This window comes from Rhinichthys klamathensis, unplaced genomic scaffold (genome assembly GCF_029890125.1).
Source record: "Rhinichthys klamathensis goyatoka isolate OS25496 unplaced genomic scaffold, OSU_Roscu_1.1 h1tg000628l_1, whole genome shotgun sequence".
In the NCBI taxonomy this organism is placed as follows: Eukaryota; Metazoa; Chordata; class Actinopteri; order Cypriniformes; family Leuciscidae; genus Rhinichthys; species Rhinichthys klamathensis.
This window is the reverse complement of record NW_026607076.1, coordinates 174,765-194,024: the sequence shown is the minus strand read 5'-3', so window position 1 is coordinate 194,024 and position 19,260 is coordinate 174,765. Positions and strand designations below refer to the sequence as shown.

The 19,260-nt window shown below is 38.4% G+C and overlaps 1 protein-coding gene across 17 annotated transcripts in view; it reads left to right on the top strand.

The window, feature by feature from the left end:
* LOC130076115 (NLR family CARD domain-containing protein 3-like) overlaps positions 1–19,260 on the top strand; it is a 42,189-nt gene that overhangs the window by 21,607 nt on the left and 1,322 nt on the right. For 14 of the 17 annotated variants that reach the window (XM_056241057.1, XM_056241067.1, XM_056241059.1 and 11 more), the window contains 3 exons: positions 14,524–16,320; positions 17,096–17,266; positions 18,996–19,166. In XM_056241057.1, the coding sequence (XP_056097032.1) occupies positions 14,524–16,320; positions 17,096–17,266; positions 18,996–19,166 (2,139 nt within the window). The remainder of the gene's footprint in view (positions 1–14,523; positions 16,321–17,095; positions 17,267–18,995; positions 19,167–19,260) is intronic. The other 3 variants (XM_056241060.1, XM_056241061.1, XM_056241065.1) reach the window with 3 other exon arrangements.

Genomic DNA, 19,260 nt, shown 5'->3' with positions numbered 1-19,260 from the left:
AGTTAACCACGCCCACTTATTTGCATTTCGCGGTATACACGGAATAAAAAAATCTGTTACGGTTGACATTTTCTACCGCGGTAACAATATATACCGTCATACCGCCCAGCCCTATGATAAATATTTAATGCACATAAATTCAAAGCTTATTTACAGGATGAGATCAGAGAATCGTACATGTCCAGGATGATTATGGCATCATAACAACAGCCAAAAACACCTGATCAACTTCCTCTTGACTTTTTCTTGCCATAACAAATGTGCTTTACAAACTCACAGTTAACCCTCTGGGGTCTGAGGTGTTTTCGGGGTCCTTGAGATGTTTTGGCATGCTCTTGACATTTGTGCTTTTTTCAGTTGCTTATAAACATATTAATGGCACAGGTGAAATTACACTCTATATAGCACACACAGGGCTAGCATAATATGTGAGCAACATGTATGTACATGTTTGTATTTTTGAGAGAATATTGTTTATGCGTGGTTATTGAAAAAACTAAAAAATAAAGTTTCTAATTAGGGATGTCACAGTACCAAAATTCCAGTAGTCGGTACCGATACCGTTAAAATGTTACGGTTCTCGGTACCAATTTCGGTACCACAGCAAAATCAGTTTGAACTATTTTTTTTTATAATTTATTTAACTATTTGAAAAAAAATATATATATATTAAATTCAATTCAATGACTTTATTATTTATGATGGTAAATGTATGAAAGCATTGAAGGCTACATGCTGTTTAAACGAAAATATTGATGATATTGAGAAATATTGCTTATAAAAAAAGTCAAGTGAAAAATAAGCAATCTTCTATGCACACATTATTATTAGTAGTAGTAGTATCTTGAATTAATGGAGACGTAGTTAAATCTATTGTACAGTATAGCCTAATATAATTATTTCTGTCAATTTCAAGTTAAACCAAACTTTTATTTTGACGGGTTGCCGTGAAGACCTTTGAGTTTCTGTGCATGTATGATATGACGATAGTTTTTCTCAAATGAAAAGGTTAAGTAAAATGCTCATGAAGTGACTCTCGGAGATGAATGGAATCGTGAATCATGTCATCATATCGTGAGGCAGCAGAGACTGAAAACAGCGCGAGCGTCACTCGTGCTTCAGTGTGTGTGTGTGTGTGTGTGTGTGTGTGAGGTAACGTTTAATGAAACCGCGCGTCTGCGCCGTTCATTCACACAGAGACAAGCAGAACATGAAGGGTTCATAAATAGTCGTTTTGCAGTTTAATATACACAGACACCACATCAGCAGCGCCGCCGGTCGCCATGTCTCAGCGCTTTCATGAAGCGGACGCAACTTCACGCCCTTCGTGCATGCATGCGCATCCAGAACCGGGTTTGACTGGGTACTCGGTACCACCGGGACTTGGTACCGTGACGTTTTAATTTTTTTAGTACCGACTTGGTACCGAAGTACCGAATATTTTGACAACACTATTTCTAATATAAGGCCACAAATAACATACTAAATATCTGTCCACAAGACTTTTGACTAGTGGATGTTGTCGCCTAGAGTTTTTGCTTCAAATTGATCTGAAAATCATTCTGCCTAATCATTCACATAAAACAATAGATTGTTTTAAATTGTGAAAAACATTTTTTTGTTTGCAAAGGCAATATGCGGATGGGCGGAACGGCCCAGCCCCCTTATGAATAATTAGGCAGTTCTCACCTGAGCAGACTGCATACTAATGAGCCTTTCATTCAGGGGTGTCACACAAGAAAGAATGCAAGGACAATATATATAAATATTAAATAAATATTTATACACACACACACATATATATATATATACACTCACCGGCCACTTTATTAGGTACACCTGTCCAACTGCTCGTTAACACTTAATTTCTAAGCAGCCAATCACATGGCGGCAACTCAGTGCATTTAGGCATGTAGACATGGTCAAGACAATCTCCTGCAGTTCAAACCGAGCATCAGTATGGGGAAGAAAGTTGATTTGAGTGACTTTGAACGTGGCATGATTGTTGGTGCCAGAAGGGCTGGTCTGAGTATTTCAGAAACTGCTAATCTACTGGGATTTTCACGCACAACCATCTCTAGGGTTTACAGAGAATGGTCCGAAAAAGAAAAAACATCCAGTGAGCGGCAGTTCTGTGGGCGGAAATGCCTTGTTGATGCCAGAGGTCAGAGGAGAATGGCCAGACTGGTTCGAGCTGATAGAAGGGCAACAGTGACTGAAATAACCACTCGTTACAACCGAGGTATGCAGCAAAGCATTTGTGAAGCCACAACACGCACAACCTTGAGGCGGATGGGCTACAACAGCAGAAGACTCCACCGGGTACCACTCATCTCCACTACAAATAGGAAAAAGAGGCTACAATTTGCAAGAGCTCACCAAAATTGAACAGTTGAAGACTGGAAAAATGTTGCCTGGTCTGATGAGTCTCGATTTCTGTTGAGACATTCAGATGTTAGAGTCAGAATTTGGCGTAAACAGAATGAGAACATGGAACCATCATGCCTTGTTACCACTGTGCAGGCTGGTGGTGGTGGTGTAATGGTGTGGGGGATGTTTTCCTGGCACACTTTAGGCCCCTTAGTGCCAATTGGGCATCGTTTAAATGCCACGGCCTACCTGAACATTATTTCTGACCATGTCCATCCCTTTATGGCCACCATGTACCCATCCTCTGATGGCTACTTCCACCATGTCACAAAGATCTAATCATTTCAAATTGGTTTCTTGAACATGACAATGAGTTCACTGTACTAAAATGGCCTCCACAGTCACCAGATCTCAACCCAATAGAGCATCTTTGGGATGTGGTGGAACGGGAGATTCGCATCATGGATGTGCAGCCGACAAATCTGCGGCAACTGTGTGATGCCAGCATGTCAATATGGACCAAACTCCCTGAGGAATGCTTCCAGCACCTTGTTGAATCTATGCCACGAAGAATTGAGGCAGTTCTGAAGGCAAAAGGGGGTCCAACCCGTTACTAGCATGGGGTACCTAATAAAGTGGCCGGTGAGTGTGTATATATATATATATATACTGTGTATATATATACAAACAATCAAAATATAAATGAAAGCCAAAAGCACATTTTTAGTCACACCTTTTAGCCATCCACATACCATTTTTAGCCATCCACCGCGGTAAAAATAAACCAGTCGCATTTCAAAGTCGTTCGCGAAATGACCGCCAGGTGGCGCAAAGGGACATTTAGCAAACCGTAAGTGGGGCTAATGTCTGTAGCCTAAGGATGAAATACTACAAGTTATGGTAATTTCCAAATAAGCCTACAACAAACATTTATAGCCTACTCCGTAATTGTTGGTCATACAGATAAGATATAGGGCCCTATCTTGCACTCGGCGCAAATGACTTTGTACACTGACGCATGTATCATTCCTATTTTGCACCCGCGCAAAGCGGGCTTTTCCCTCCACAGACGCACGTCGGTTAACTAAGAAATACACTTGCGCTCCCCGGGGCGGTTCAGCGCAAAGAATTTTGCTGTTCTATAAGACAATTGCGCCACTGACCAGAAAAAAACTAGTCTAAAGTCAGTGGCGCGTTGCGCGTTGTTCATAATGCTATTTTAAGGGCGCATGCTTGGCCATAATCAATGTAGCGTGTGCACAACGCGCATACACTTTGATTCTCTCATCTAAGCAGCAGTTTTCATTTTTGGAAATCATACATTATTACGATAGATAGATAGATAGATAGATAGATAGATAGATAGATAGATAGATAGATAGATAGATAGATAGATAGATAGATAGATAGACAATTTATTATAAAAGCAACATGTAGCTTACACATTTACCCAAATTATCATACGCCTGTTTAACAGAAGTTAATTTGGGTGGGTTTCTCCATCCCCAATGTCACTTCTCTGTGTTTTACGGCCCTGACGAGAACGTTGCTCTCCTCGGCTGTGAACCGCTCCTGGCGCGCGCCTGGCAAATCCGCCGTTATAATAGGAATCCGCTTTAGAACAAGCGTGCCTGCTCTTAAAGGGAATGTGAGATGACGCTCTGATTGGTTTATTTCACGTTACGCCCAAACCACACCTATGAATAATGAAGCTACTTCAGACCAACCCCTTTAAGATTTGCGCCAGGCGCAAGAGGCATTTATCCCGCCGGGAAAATAGCAACAGCGCCGGGATCCGCCCACAAAGTTACTTGCGCTTTGCGCTTTGACACTTGCGTTTCAGATCGTTAAAATAGGGCCCATAATCTTTTAAAACTGTAAAAGGCTAAAGTATGGGCCTAGACTCACAGGCTAAAGACAAAACGTTTTCTAGCTCATGTGAGAAATAGACGTTTGGGTATTTCTCAGTGAGAAAATTAATAGCAGAGCGGTAGAACTTACGGTTGATCATCAAGATGACACGGGTTCAAATCCCACACAAACATGGTCTGTTGTAAGTTTTATATTTATTTAGATTTTTCTAGCTCTAAAACTCTGTTACATCATACAGTTTTTTTGCTTATATTTATAAAATACAATTATCATGCATTTCCATTTTACACTAAGGAACAAAATAGTATCCAACAAAACGACTTTGCATCTGTATAATAATAGGCTACCAATCGTAATTTCAAAAGCAGTTCTGTAAAAAATAAATTATATATAGCCTATATATATATATATATATATATATATATATATATATATATATATATATATATTAGGGGTGGAACGGTACACAGAAGTCACGGTTCGGTTCATACCTCGGTTCAGACATCACGGTTCGGTACGATTTCGGTACAATGGAGGGAAAAGCAAAACAAAAATGCAGAAGGCATTGTATTTTTTAAATAAGTTTTATTATATAAAGGCATAGAACCAGTTTATTTGTAGTGCACTGACAATAGTTTTATATAATTAGTTTATTAATTAAATTAATGAAAAGACAAAAAGACCTTGCGATATGTTTGGTAATTGTACCTGAATTAATTTAAAATTAATTTGCTATATTTCAGATCAATATATTTGTTTTCCTTAATTTTAATTAACATTATTAATTAACAATGTAACATTATTCTCATCTGAATTATAAATAATTGATTTCTGTATAAAATAATACTACCATTAAAAACACATTCGATTTTCTTTTTTAATCTATGTAGGATGTGTAAGATTAGTGCTCCGAGGACAAGAAATGAAAACCAATGCGATATAATGAATGTCCAAAAGATGGGACCCACAGACTGTTTTGAAATGGAGTCGGATAAATATGTTTTTCTTCTAAAACTGTGTGTGTGTGTGTGTGTGTGTGTGTGTGTGTGTGTGTGTGTGTGTGTGTGTGTGTGTGTGTGTGTGTGTGTGTGTGTGTGTGTGTGTGTGTGTGTGTGTGTGTGTGTGTGTGTGTGTGTGATTTTGGTTGAGTGACAGTTGTAGGTTACAGTTTGACAAGAGTTTACAGTGTGACAAAAGCACAATGTTGTTTTTTATTGCGAGTGTACACAAATACAAGTAAACACTTTGCAGGTTTAATGATCTGTATGAACAAAATTACGGAGTATGTTTTTTTTTATTCCACTGTTCGGTCGCGCGCCTCTCTCTCTCCCTCTCTCTCTCTCTCTCTCTCTCTCTCTCTCTCTCTCTCTCTCTCTCTCACACACACACACACACAGTTCGATCTCGCCACACACAGTTCGATCTCGCCTCTCTCGCGCGCGCGCGAGCACACACACACAGTCCAGCATTGCAATCTTGACATCGCAGCCTTCATTATGCAGTCACACCAAACGCGAATAGAGCGTCAAATTCGCGTCTATCGCGTCTAGTTCATAAAGCCAACGTTTGAAGTGAACGCGCGTTCAGAGCTAAGCCGATGGTACAGATTATGTGTCCTTAAAGAACCCGCGTATCTAACGGTAGTTCTGCATTACATTAATTAATTTGCACGCGAGTTTTATTTATTTTTATACCGTGTATTCTCCCTGTAAATTCGTGCACCGAACCGTGACGCCCGTACCGTTTCGGTTCGATACGAATACATGTACCGTTCCACCCCTAATATATATATACTATATATATATTTTTTTTCAGGGCTGCCAACTCTCACGCATTGAGCCCCCGATTTCTCACGCTGAAGTGTTAACCCGGTCGGTCAAATTCCTAAAAGATATCGTTTATCTATAGATCTACCTGTTGAGCCACTCGTGATCGACTAGTTATACCGCAAATTAGTTAAAATATCCCGTAATCTATCTAGAGCGAGCGTGCATGCGAGACGGATATTGTGCTCCAAACCGTGCGCGCGCATGGCAGAGAGGTCTGTTCCCTACAACCTAGAGTTTTTAAAAACATGGTTTTAAGAAAAGTGTGATTTGCCAGGGGGGACTGGGATTTCCTTCTGGTCTAAACATCCCTGCTTCTGCTGAATTATTTTAATCCCCACACCCATCCCTCCACAGCTAATCAATGCTATAGGCTACTTCACCAATATCAAATATATAAAATAGAGATATGCAACAGGCACGTTTAAACGACAAACAATAAAATCAAAACCAGCGTTTCAGTTGTTCATTAGTTCCAGTGGCCTTAATGCATGCACGGCTTTTCAAAATTTCACAAAGCGTGTTGAGATTATTTTGAATGAAATATTTAAGTTTATAATAAAGTGTTTTGGCACACCACGCCGAGTGGCCCTATGCATTTTTCTAAAGTAGGGTTTTATTCTGGCATGGTGAGTTAGTGTTCGACAAACGCGGCGGCGCGTTCATTTAGATTAATTTATTTTTCTCATTATTACAGCTAAAATAACTTAATAGGCGATTCCGTAATTTTTTGGTCATACAGATAAGAGTAGAGTAGCTTACATCGTTCAAAACTGTAAACTTGTATTCATATTAGCCTAACGACAAAAACAGTATATCTGTCGTCTCTGTCTCCGGGAACTGCGCGTCACAAAAATGAACCGAAAGCCACTTCAGCTCAGTCACGATAAGAAATCGGCTATGTCTAAAGCCTTTAAATGTCTAAATATTTAGGCTAATAAATGTTATCTGATTATGTAGGCTAATCCATATGAAAACGAGAGGTACAGAGGATCTACTCAAACATGTAATGTAAGCGCTTCCCAATGAGAAAATGACAAGACAAGGGTGAAAATCTCGCTCTAATTAAATGTAGGCTAAATCGCCCTGAATTAAAATGTAAAAACAGATCAAATAATGTATTTGTCGAAATGTTGCAATATTGTTTCATTTAAGTTCATAATTATTCTATAAATGTTATTTAATTTAGCAGCATTACCACGAAGCACCGTGTTTCGATATTTATTTGAATAATACAAAATAAAATAAAAACTTAATTCACAAATTGCATGCCTGGTTGTAAGGATCCAAAGATCCCTGTAGACTTTAATATTGAGTTGAACATTTTGTTCATGACAACAAATTAACATGCGTTTTTTCAGATTATATTTAGTTTTGCTTGGAAAAAGCTGCTCCAAACCAGTTTTATTTCATCAATTATTGAAATAATTAAATATTTAGTAATAAACTTTTATGACAGAAATATCACTAGGCTACATGTAACTTAAATAATTTAATTCCTTCATTATCAACACTGTCTAGAATAGCGATTTAAGTGTGAATTGCGACTTCTCTTTGTGTTAAATCAGCCTCAGACTCCGATAGCCTGTGGGGGGTTGGAGGGACAGTTGCTGGACAAAGGTGTTAATGTTCCTCTTTCATATGGAGAGTGTCGGATAGCCAGCCTGATGAGCAGGCAAAATTATTGTAAGGATAAATCTGTGTCCAAATGTAGGCCCCATATCTTATTAAATTATAAATATTGTAGTTTATTTAATGTAGCCTATTTAAAGTTTTTTTAACACAAAATTTCAATTGAAGTTATTGTAAGGTGAATTCAACAAGGCATGATGTGTCTTTGAAGCAACAATTAAAGGCTAAATAATTTTTTCGTGATTTGTATGGCTGACACGCAGCGACATATACAGTATTATCAGCTGTATGATGTGTTTTTACCTTGAAATGTTTAATTTCGAGAGAGACCCGGCGCGCGCAGCGAGGGAGACTAAATAAACTTGTTAAAAAGAGATCCAGCGTGCATCTACACTGTGGGAGACACTTAAGGTAGTTATCAGGGGAGAAATAATTTCATATACTTCAACTCTCAATAAAAAACGTAAACAAAAACTGGACGATTTAATTGATTCTATAAGAAGGGTAGATCACCTCAATTCCATGTCTCCCTCACCTGAACTTTATAAAGAAAGGTTGAACCTTCAAGTTCAGTATAATCTGTTATCAACAAATAAAACTGAATGGTATTTATCTCGTTCTAAAGGTTATATATATGAACATGGAGAAAAAGCAGGACGACTTCTAGCTCACCAGTTAAAATCTAAAGCGGCCTCTCAACTTATACCTCAAATTTGCAACAGTAATAATGGTTTAATAGTTAATCCAATTGAAATTAATACCACTTTTAAGAACTACTTCTCAAATTTGTATACTTCTGAAAGCCCTGAATCTAACTCTGAAATTTTCGAATTTTTAAATAATATAAACATACCCACCCTCAATTCTGTGCAGAAAACTTCTTTAGATCAGCCCATACAAATAGAAGAAATTTTAAACTCGATCACATTAATGCAGAGCAAAAAAACTCCTGGCCCTGATGGCTATCCAATAGACTTTTACAAAAAATTTGCAGATAAATTAGCCCCTATTCTTCTTGATATGTATGTGGACTCGTTGGAAAAGGGTAGCTTGCCACAAACCTTGAATGAAGCAAACATTATACTTTTACTAAAACCTGGAAAGGATCCCTTGAAATGTAACTCTTACAGGCCAATTTCTCTCTTAAACTCTGATGTAAAAATTTTGGCAAAAACCCTTGCTTTACGTTTAGATACAGTAATAGAGAACTTGATTTCAAAAGACCAAACCGGTTTTGTCAGAGGTCGACATTCTTTTAGTAATATCCGGAGATTGTTAGGGGTAATACACTCGTCTAAACTTTCTCAGGACCCTGTCCCTCAGGTAGTCATCTCGTTAGATGCTGAAAAAGCATTCGACAGGGTGGAGTGGAAATATTTATTCTCTGTGCTGGAAAGATTTGGATTTGGCACATCTCTTCTCTCATTGATTAAGTTATTATACTTTTCCCCTAAAGCATCTGTAATTACAAATAGAGTATGTTCAAAGTATTTTCCCCTATCACGGGGTACAAGACAAGGATGCCCTCTTAGCCCTTTACTTTTTACTTTAGCCATCGAACCCCTATCTATAGCATTAAGACATTCACAACATTTTACTGGCATTAGCAGTATGGGCATAGAACATAGAGTATCCTTATATGCCGATGATATGCTGTTGTATATTTCAGATCCGATCTTGGGTATTCCAAGGGTAGTAAAAATATTGAAACAATTTGGAACTTTCTCAGGCTATAAACTGAATTTTTCGAAAAGTGTTTGTTTCCCCATAAATAGTAAGGGCCTCCATATTTCGAATACCGATATACCTTTTCAATTGTCTATATCGGGTTTTAGATATCTAGGGATAAACATCACACAGGGATTCCCTAACCTTTACAAAGAGAACTTTGCTCCACTAATCGACAAGTTAAAGCTAGACCTCAAAAAATGGAATTTGCTATTTCTCTCTCTTGCAGGTAGAATTAATTGTGTAAAAATGAACATCTTACCAAGGTTCTTGTACTTGTTTCAATGCATCCCAATATTTTTAACAAAATCCTTTTTTCAGAACTTAGACAGACTTATTTCATCATTTATATGGGGTGGAAAAACACCTAGGATTAGGAAGGAATTTCTCCAAAGACAGAAATCTCAAGGCGGATTAGCGCTTCCTAATTTCAGGTATTACTATTGGGCTGCAAATATCTCAAAAGTACTTTATTGGCTTCAGAACCCCAAAGATGTCTGGTGTATTTCAGAGGCAAACTCCTGTACTTCATCATCCCTTCCTGCTTTAGCTTTATCTAAATTGCCCCTTTGTATCTCACTGTATACTCAATGCCCAGTCGTCACAAATACTCTCAAGATTTGGTTTCAATTTAGACAATGTTTTGGTTTCAAAGACTTCTCTATAGCCAGCCCTATATGCAATAATCACCTATTCCTTCCAGCTCAATTGGATTCAGTCTTCAGTCAATGGCAACAGGCAGGTCTTGTCAAATTTAGTGATCTTTTCAATGATGATTTTTTCACCCCTTTTTCCAATCTCTCCTCAAAATATAATCTGCCAAGATCACATCTGTTTAGATATTTTCAGGTTCGTCATCTAATCCAAAATCGTTTAATAAGAAGATAAAGATAAAGACAGTCCACTTCGTGTATACAGACAGGAGCCATCTTTGGAAAACAGTCTCGACTAATCAAACCACGAACGCCATTCATACAGTTCAGAAGTTCACTGAACTTCATACAGTTCAGCTCACTTAGCACGTCGTTCGTGGTTTGATTAGTCGAGACTGTTTTCCAAAGATGGATCCTGTCTGTATACACGAAATGGACTGTCTTCATCTTTATCTTCTTATTAAACGGTCTGTACACTTACAAAGTTCTCAATGCTTCGTTTTGTATGTAGGGACCCTCATTATGTTACTGTGTTCGTGTGGGGCTATTTTGAGTCTTGTTAGTGATATAAACTAGCGATTTATTTTTACTTAATAGATGCCCCCATTACTAGCGTTATACGCTAAACAGTTTTTAGAGATAAAACTCTTTACATTCGATTATCATGAAAACAAATCTCAGAGAACAGTTGACTTGGTACCAATGTTTTATTAGACCAAGGTTCATTTTGCGCCGGAGTTCTCCTTTAACTGATACGATGGTAATAATCGATATACACCTCACATTTTACCAAACAGAATGAACAATGCACTGTTAACTCTATTACACTATTAATTAAAACTCACAGTGAACAGCATTAAATATAAAAACACATATGCCTTACCTTTTTGTTGCAGTGCAGTTTTTATTGCAGTGGTATGTTTTGCCGACAGCACTACAGTCCTCATTTTTTTATTGCTGCTTCCATTCTCCTGATTGCTATTATTTCATTTCTTCTTAAAAAAACATCCAGGGAAGATTGAATAGGCCTGTTCTTTTAATGTTTACTCAGTATCTGACAGCTAGGCTAATCAAAAATACGCGTGATTAAGTGATGCAATAAACTGCGGCTGCGCACACTCACTCCACACAAGTTTTTTTATAATAATACTTTTGCAATAATGTGTGTCTCCTCTGACCGTTGTTCTGTCTAACATTAATCCTGGCCTGTCCCTGCTCTCTCGGCAGCATAGCAGGCTCATAATTGTAAGGCTGTCGTCCGTGGTCTGTCATAGGAGTAAGTCCGAAATGTCATTGCGATCCATTGTTTTCCTGTTGTTTGAATGGTTTGAATCGACCGCTCTCCCGCCCGTTACGTCACGCCCGTCACGCCCATTTTCAGATGCGGAAGTAAAATTCTCTCACAAAAACGACTCCAGAAGCCAATGTAACGTATTTATAAGTATATTTTAAAGAAAATCTAATTACTACATTGTTTTTCTATACATTTACTCGTTGGGTCCTCTAACCTGCAATATGCCCTTTAAGTAATTTTAGTGTTCTTTTAAATTACACAATAATTTAGCAGACTAAAGACGAGCTTCTTCATTTTCATTTTCTGACGCAATCGGCTGACAATCTTCCTTCATCAGTTTTTGTCGTTTGTGCAGCGGCTGCGGTTCTACAGGAATGTAGCAAATTTATGTTGTAATGATAATTACAGTTTTACTCGATTGCTTAAACACTATAACCAGGCTTTTAAACTAAAATTTCAAAACCATAATGCCATTTATCAAAAAGTACACAACTATGAACACTATTCCCCTGTTTTGACACATTAGTCAGATTTGTTGAACTGTCACAGCAAAACTCTACATACAAATCCCTTCATTTCTCATTGCCTACACCACGTGGTCATTTAGAAAGCACTAGCATTCAATATTGTTCACTCAAGTCAGCTCAGTTTCAGCTCAGTTAGCACACAATTACCCAGGTGAAAACACTAAGAGTCAAAATTGAACACACATCAGTCAGATCCTTCAATAGATAGATAAAAGGTTATACAATCTTTTATAAAAGATAAAAATCAGTTTACTGAGTTTTGGAACAATGGATCCACAGCGAAATTAAGCAATAGGTTGAGGAGGGGGAGGGAGAGGAGGAGGAGGAGGGAGAAGAAGAGGAGGAGGAGGAGGAAGAGGAATAGCAGAGGGAGAGGCGGAGGAAGAGGAGGAGGAGGAGGAGGAGGAAGGGCAAGGGCAAGAAGACAAGCAGTCTCGGATGAAATTCAAGCCACTTTAGTTGGCCATGTCCTTGTCCATGGTATGAGGGAGGCTGGGCAACGAGTACAGCCAAATTTGAGTCGCTTCACCGTCGCCTCCATCATCAGAACCTTCAGGGAGGTGTGGTGGCAAACAGATTTCTATCACTGAATAAGAGACAAACATTTCCAATTGTCTTTGATGAGGTTTATGTTCTTGCAAGAAAAGGCCAGCAGTCGTACAGTCACACAGAGTGGCTGCAGAATGGGACAGTGAAGGGAGGGCATCTTTCTCCTTTATAGTCTTGACTCCCAGAATGTTATGTTTCTAGGCCAATGATGGTATTTCAACCATATGTGGAACATTCTTAGACTTGTTCATCATATTGTATCCTTGAGTGGAGGCATGTACCAACACTCTTTACCATTCCAATACAATTCCAGATTTGAATAAGGTTTGTGTGTGCTCTTTTACTGTCATATGATGCTCACACACATCTTACGTAAGAGTAGGAGCTAGTAAAAAAAAGATGGGGGGGAGGGAGTGGGGACCACAAGCAACATGACTTACCAGTTTTGGAAATGTTGTTTTGAATTTATAGCACCAGTGTGTATGACTATGTTGTAGTGTGTGTATTTTTGAGGGCTTGTGTGTCCTGTCTGAGGGCAAAGTTTGTTTTTTCAGCAAGAGTGAATGGTTTTGAGTGTAGAGCTTCATTTTGACCTGAAAATAGGATGTTTGGGGAATTGGGTGAGACGTTATGGATTTGTGTTTACTGTTTTGAGAATACGAGGCATAGTTTCAAGAAATGTGTTTAATCAATCGAGAAAACTGTAAACAAAACTCTTGACTTTAAATAAGTAAACAGTTATAAACAGTTACCTATTTAAGCATCAAGTTGGTAAAATATAAACGCTGTGGGACAACATCGGTTAACAACATGTAGGCCTATGCTACATTGAGATTCGATCTCGGGTCGATTAAGCTCGTGTTGTTGCGTTGATCACTGAGCTACCGTCTGTACGCTGTTAAAGTTGTAAAGCCTCATTGATGTAGCCTAAATGTTTTTATTGCAATGTTTTATGTTGAAATGTTTTCATTATTTATTCAATTACATTTCAGTAGCCTAATTTCAGTATTGTGATTGTGAATTATTTTAACTACGTTTCACTTGTTGAATTCATCTGCTACCAGCTTTCAATCGCTCTGAATCAGCGCGGTGCGGCAGCAGATTACGCATTAGAGAGAATAAACTGGAATAAATGAACACTTTTCAGAGTCTATGATTGTAGCGCCTCTTAGCGGTAAAAGGCAGCAAATACACCACACATTTTACCGCCGCGGTGGAACGGCTGATGTGGGCATTGTCATGGCTTGCCTCGACATTTGCGTTTGAATAGCGCGCGTCCTCCGTGGGCGTGTCAGATTAACGCGTAATGAAGTGTAATGAACTGGGGGAAAAAATACTGACAGCACTCTATTTTCATACAGATTGCATAAACTGAGAATATTTGTTTTTTATATAAATTACTTCATTTAAAAGAAGAGAATTCAAGCTTCATAAAGAAAAATCTCTCGTGCCTGTGTGACAAGTAATCGCGGAGTTACAGTTAATCTTAGGACGCGTTTCAGAATGGACTTCACTGACAGAGAGAACGCAGAACTCGCATCATGTTTGTTTTTCTTTATTTGGTGAAAAGCACAACACTTTGTTTTTATTGTGAGTATCCACAAAAAAAATAGAAACTTAACAGGATCTAATGATGTATCACACTTATATGTAAGATCAAAATCAACCAAGTATTTTGAGTCTCTTTTGCACTGATAAGAAAAAAAGCGAGACAATCGCGCCGGCGCGATAGCCGACCCCAGGGGGTTAAAGCAGCCAGAGATAAACTAAGCGCTGTTAATTCGCAGTATATATCCTGTAGACTGTTTTCTCGAAAACAACAAATATAACCTAGAATGCATTGTTTTCTACGGTATATTACTGTTTTAATGGAAAATTATAAGATATTGTCAGAATTTGACCTTTTTTACAGCAAGGCTTAACAGTGCATGTTTATATTCACATGTATTCATTTAACAGACTTTTGCCATTATCCAAAGAGACTTACATAGCAGGATCTTGACGCAATACAATGAATGTCCTGTTACAATGTATGTATATTAATTATTTTACAATTTTATTTTATCTTACAGCAGTAGCCCTCAATATACTGAAGCCCTCAAGACCTTTAGATCAAATTTGAGGAAGAAGTTTCAGTGTCTTTATGAGGGAACAGCAAAGCAGGGAAACCCAACACTGCTGAATGAGATCTTCACTGATCTCTACATCACAGAGAGTGATTGTGGAGAGATCAATAATGAGCATGAGGTGAGACAGATTGAGACTCAATCCAGGAGAGCAGCAACAGAGGACACACCGATCAAATACACAGATATCTTTAGACCTTTACCTGGACAAGACAAACCCATCAGAACTGTGCTGACAAAAGGAGTCGCTGGCATTGGAAAAACAGTCTCTGTGCAGAAGTTCATCCTGGACTGGGCCGAAGGGACGGAGAATCAGGAGATCCAGCTCATGTTTCCACTTCCTTTCAGAGAGCTCAACTTAATGAAGGACAAAACACTCAGTCTTTCAGAGCTTCTTCATATCTTTTTCCCTGAGACAACAGAAATGAAACCATTCAGTGATGAAAGTAAAGTTGTCTTTGTTTTTGATGGTCTGGACGAGTGTCGTCTGTCTCTGGATTTTAATGTGAAACTGTGTAATATATCTGAATCCGCCTCAGTGGACGTGCTGCTGACGAACCTCATTGCAGGGAATCTGCTTCCCTCGTCTCTCATCTGGATCACCTCCAGACCAGCAGCAGCCGATCTCGTCCCCTCTGAGTGTGTGCATCGAGTGACTGAGGTACGAGGATTCAATGATCCACAGAAGGAGGAATACTTCAGGAAGAGAATCAGTGATCAGAGTCTGGCCGATAAAATCATCACACACCTGAAGTCATCAAGGAGCCTCTTCATCATGTGCCACATCCCTGTGTTTTGCTGGATCTCAGCCACTGTTTTAGAGAAGATGTTGAGTAATGCAGAGAGTGGAGCGATTCCCAAGACTCTCACTCAAATGTACACACACTTCCTGATCATTCAGACGAATATCAAACATGAGAAGGACTATGAGAAGAAAGTGAAGGATGAAGACATGATCCTCAAACTGGGAAAACTGGCCTTTCAGCAGCTTGTGAAAGGCAATCTGATCTTCTATGAGGAAGACCTGAGAGAGTGTGGCATTGATGAGACCGAAGCATCAGTTTACTCAGGATTGTGCACTCAGATCTTCAGAGAGGAGTTGGGCTTGTATCAGGGGAAAGTCTTCTGCTTTGTTCATCTGAGCATTCAGGAGCATCTAGCAGCTCTTTATGTGCTTCTTTCATTCCTGCTGTACAAGAGGGATGTGCTCGATGAAAACCTCAGCTCAAAACATGCACACAAGTTCACGTGTTACACGATATCTGACCTGCACCAGAGAGCCGTGGACAAGGCTCTGCAGAGTAGAAATGGACATCTGGATCTTTTCCTGCGGTTTCTTCTGGGTCTCTCGCTGGAGTCCAATCAGAAGCTCCTGAAAGGCCTTCTGACGCATGTTAGAAACATCTCGTACAATGAAGAGAAAACAATTGAATACATTAAAACGAGAATAAGAATGAATCCCTCACCCGAGAAATACATCAATCTGTTCCACTGTTTAAATGAACTGCGTGATCTTTCTCTCGTAAATGAAATCCAGGAGTGTCTCGGATCTGGAGGTCTTTCAAGCACCAGATTGTCCTCGTCACAGTGGTCAGCTGTTGTCTTTGTTTTATTAACTTCCGAGTGTTTGGATGAGTTTGAATTAAGGAAATACATAAGCACCAATCAAGGCCAAAACCACACATCACCCAATGAAGTACTTCAGAAGCTCTTGCCTGTAGTTGAAGCCTCCAGATCAGCAAAGTAAGTGTGTGTGTTTATGTGTTGTTGTGATGCGTTTCTCTGTTCTTTGATTATGTGTATTACTGAATATAAAATTACTCACATTATGATATATTAGTAAATATATTGTTACATATTTTTCTATTTATGTAAAGCACCATTTCTTTATGTATTATTCAGTATATCATAATATATTAACACAATATATTATTCTGTATATTTTCAAATATACTGTTTAACCATTTCATATATTGATCATTCATATATGGTAAATATATTTTCTTTTCATGAGGTTATATCAGATGTAAAACAGTTTAAATCATTCTGTTGACTTCATGCCTTCACTCACTCCAGTAAAAGAGTGTGTACGCACGGTCTAGAGTGTCCGTACGGTGCGCACATATTTACACTAGTTTATTTTTTATAAATCCCGATATATGAATGGAAAATTGCGTATGAACATTTCAATGCTTTTTTTGTGTGTATGCAACGTTTATGCATCAGGCTCCCGGTGTTTGTGCCATTATTTACCGGCCAAAAACAGCAGGTCTGAAACCAGTCGCTAACTGGTAGATTGTGTTGGTCATTATGGAAATGATCGGCTGCGTCTCTGTTCTTTAAGTTCTGCTTCGTCAGTAGATCAAACTCTGAACTTTCCTCTCACATCTGTTACGGGATTGCGCTCACGATAATTTGCCCTGTTTAGTAAATCTGGCCCTTAATATTTAATATCTCAGTCTCCCTGTGGTTGTGTAGTTCCTGCTGAGAGATTAAAGTGTGTGTTGTTGTTCTACAGGTTGTGTGGGTGTAAGATCACAGATGAAGGTTGTGCTGCTCTGGCTTCAGCTCTGAGATTAAACTCACACCTCAGAGAACTGGATCTGACTGGGAATATAATAGGAGATAAAGGTCTGAAGTTGCTCTCTGATGGACTGAAGGATCCTCACTGTAAACTGGAGAAACTGGAGTAAGATCATACATTAATCTTTACTGAGACAAGAATAATGTTATTTTAACCCTTTGATTCATACTGTATCATATTTGATCTAAATGATCAACATGATCAAAAACCTGTTGCACACAATCTACTACTTGCCTTCTGTTGTCTGGTTGATGGTTTATAGTTTTTTTAGCAAGTAAAAGGCAAATATAATTTTAAAGCGTGTCCCTTCAGCTCGTGGGTCATGTGACTTTTTGCTGTGAAATCTTTACGTATTTTTAAGTAAACATAAGAATAACCTTTATAATGTTAGTATTTTTCAAGATGATCGTTTTCTGGATTGAAGCAACTTAACTTTACTTGATTATCCATACATCTTTTAAAAATAAAAATAAATCATGTTCAAATGTATCAAATATAATCATCAGGCTTTTGAGGAAGCTTTATTAATTTTTCTCTCAATCATCATTTTATTGCATTACATTTTATGTTTTAAAATTACAGAGCTTTGATCATAAAACTAAACATTTAAATATCATCTTACTAAGACATGTTATTGGCAGATATAGAGTGACGACTGATATTTATATGCATTTTATGTCAGTGGTTCTCAAATCTGGTCCTGGGGATTTTTATTTAAAAAAAAAGTTTGCAGTGTAAATAATTGTCTGACTCAGCACATCACTGACAAAACATTTTGAAAATAAAACGTGCATATCTTACTGCTTCCTTCCAATTCTATCCTTCAAATACAATAGTATTTTCATAACAGTGTGAAGAGCATGACAGTGGTTATGATTAGTCTCCTCTCTGTCTGTGCTCGACACCAACAGCCCCTGCGTGCAGCAGATCGTACAGTACTGAGTCAGCGGACTTACTCAACCCGGCCAATGGCCCGTTGAATCACGAGCGAGTCCTTCATTGCCTGTCATTATACCGTCTGTGTTGCTGCTAATCTGCTTAGACGGAGTCAAGTGCTCATCATTGATCATTATTTGCGTGAGAATATTTTCTCAGAACATCTGCTATTTAGATCAGAATATAAAGCAGAATTATCATGCGCCAAGCAATCCTCGCTGACTAAAACATTAAAACACGGCATGCCACAGGAAAAGTGTTCAAAAGCAGCGCAGTCACTACAAATATTTCTATTTAAATTAATAAAAAATGTTGTAACTTCTGGACAATGATTTCATTAAATTTCAGTGCTTAACTCCATTAATGAGAGTGGCATATTTAACCTAAATGTGTATATCAGATGTAAAACTGTTTAAATCATTCTGTTGACTTCACTCACTCCAGTAAAAGAGTGTGTACGCACGGTCTAGAGTGTCCGTACGGTGCGCACATATTTACACTAGTTTATTTTTTATAAATCCCGATATATGCATGGAAAATTGCGTACGAACATTTCAATGCTTTTTTTGTGTGTATGCAACATTTTTGCATCAGGCGCTGGTGTTTGTGCCATTATTTACCGGCCAAAAAAGAGCAGATCTGAAACCAGACGCTAACTGGTAGATTGTGTTGGTCATTATGGAAATGATCGGCTGCGTCTCTGTTCTTTAAGTTCTGCTTCGTCAGTAGATCAAACTCTGAACTTTCCTCTCCCATCTGCACTTTTATGGGATTGCGTTCTCACGATAAATTTCCCTGTTTAGTAAATCTGGCCCTTAGTATTTAATATCTCAGTCTCTCTGTGGTTGTGTAGTTCCTGCTGAACTGAGAGATTAAAGTGTGTGTTGTTGTTCTACAGGTTGAGATGGTGTGAGATCACAGATGAAGGTTGTGCTGCTCTGGTTTCAGCTCTGAGATCAAACTCACACCTCAGAGAACTGAATCTGTCTGCGAATATAATAGGAGATAAAGGTGTGAAGCTGCTCTCTGATGGACTGAAGGATCCTCACTGTAAACTGGAGAAACTGACGTAAGATCATACATTCATCTTTACTGAGACAAGAATAATGTTATTTTAACCCTTTAATTCATACTGTATCATATTTGATCTAAATTATCAACAT